General features: G+C 59.1%; 1 protein-coding gene across 1 annotated transcript; it reads right to left on the bottom strand.

The window, feature by feature from the left end:
* Window positions 1-477: 477 nt before the first annotated feature.
* KCTD12 (potassium channel tetramerization domain containing 12) lies at window positions 478-1,389 on the bottom strand. Its single transcript, XM_010133934.1, has one exon. The coding sequence runs from the start codon at window positions 1,385-1,387 to the stop codon at window positions 497-499; it is 891 nt and encodes a 296-aa protein (XP_010132236.1). The 5' UTR covers window positions 1,388-1,389; the 3' UTR covers window positions 478-496.
* Window positions 1,390-1,480: the final 91 nt, after the last annotated feature.

Genomic DNA, 1,480 nt, shown 5'->3' with positions numbered 1-1,480 from the left:
CTTCCCACCTTGTCCTTAAGCCAAGACCTTCTTGCTTGAACCCCGTGGCAGATCAAGTACGGGGGACGTGGCACGTTCCCGGGGAGCTGCAAGGGGTACAGGGCACAAGAGCCGAGTTCAGAGTCCCACCACAGACAAGCTCATCCAGCTGCAGGAATCCCAGCCCAGAGTCCGGTGTATCCCTCCCCTCCCACCCTAAAACCCACATACACGAGTGTCCAAGTCCACACATCCAGGGAGGGTTGGGAGCTACAGGTGGCTACTGCAGAAGTCGGAGAGGGGGAAGAAGGTTGGTGGCCAGTGGTTGCTACAAGGACGAGCTGAACAGGTTCAACGTGGAGGAAGGAGGAGGAGAAAAACCCAAAAACAAACTCAAAAGGAGGCAAAAGGGGAACGCTGGGATTCGGGGGTCGAATGTCTACCTTCTAGGAAACAGCCAGCACAGGAGAGGAAAGGGAGAGTTGGTGTTTGGTTTGTGGGGGTGGTTTTTTTGGTGTCACTCACGATAGAAAACATATTCGGTGTAAGAGGTCCAGATCCGGTCATCTGTCTGGTCATGGGCGAAGGCACAGGTGCCTGTGGAGTTACAAGCCACCATGTGGAAGCCAGCATCGGCCAGTTTATCGAAGGCTTGCTCCAGGAAGGTGAATTTGAGGTAGTACCTGGAGGTGTACCTCTCTGGGGGCCTGTCCGGGTCCCTGCTCTCATTCAAGGTATCCCCAAAGACCTCCTTGGCCAGCGAGGTCTTGCCGCACACCATGATCCGTGCCACCCTGCGGAACTTGGCATCCGTCTGGCTGTCCCTGCCCAGGGTGTAGGAGCCCCGGTAGCCAATGGTGATGAAACCTGCCCTGCGGACATCGGTACTGGTGGCACCCGTGCCGGTGGTGACGGTACCTCCGGGGCCGCTGGCCATGGCGCTGGGGAGCATGGCACTGGCAGAGGTCAGGTTGCGGGTGGCATCGGCGTTGGGGGAGAGCTCCTCGGGGTCGCTTTGGCAGGGGTCGTCTCCCAGTGAGTTCTGCTTGCTGAGCTTGGGGGCCAGCATCTTCACGAGCTCTGGCAGCATGAAGTACTCGGCCTCTCGCTGCAGACGGCTCCTCTCTGGGAAGTGGTCAGGCAGCACCAGCTGCTGGTCCCTCATGTAATCCAAGATGTAGCGGAAGAGGAAGCCGTCCCGATCCACGAAGAACCGTCCCTTGCTGTCACGGGCCAGGGAGCGGATGTTCTTCTGGGTGAACATCTCCCAGAGGAGCGAGCCAGGCACGCTGACCAGGGTGGGGTGGCGGGTGATGTAGACTTGTCCGCCCACATTGAGTTCAATGATGTCCGGGAAGGGGAAGTCCTCGCTGGGTTTGGCACAGCCCGCGCTGTCTGCCAGGGCCATAGTGAGCTCCCACCTGCAACAAAAAAGCAGCAACATGCCAATGTGAAGCCTGCCAGCCATGCAGCCCATCGTCCCCCCAACCCCGAGCCAGAC

This window comes from Buceros rhinoceros, unplaced genomic scaffold (genome assembly GCF_000710305.1).
Source record: "Buceros rhinoceros silvestris isolate BGI_N320 unplaced genomic scaffold, ASM71030v1 scaffold37723, whole genome shotgun sequence".
Classification (NCBI taxonomy): domain Eukaryota; kingdom Metazoa; phylum Chordata; class Aves; order Bucerotiformes; family Bucerotidae; genus Buceros; species Buceros rhinoceros.
Note: the sequence above shows the minus strand (reverse complement) of the source record. Positions and strands in the feature narration are given on the sequence as shown.

Bases quoted from the DNA above. Each gene is read 5' to 3' on its own strand.
- KCTD12 (XM_010133934.1), bottom strand. From the start codon at position 1,387: ATGGCCCTGGCAGACAGCGCGGGCTGTGCCAAACCCAGCGAGGACTTC.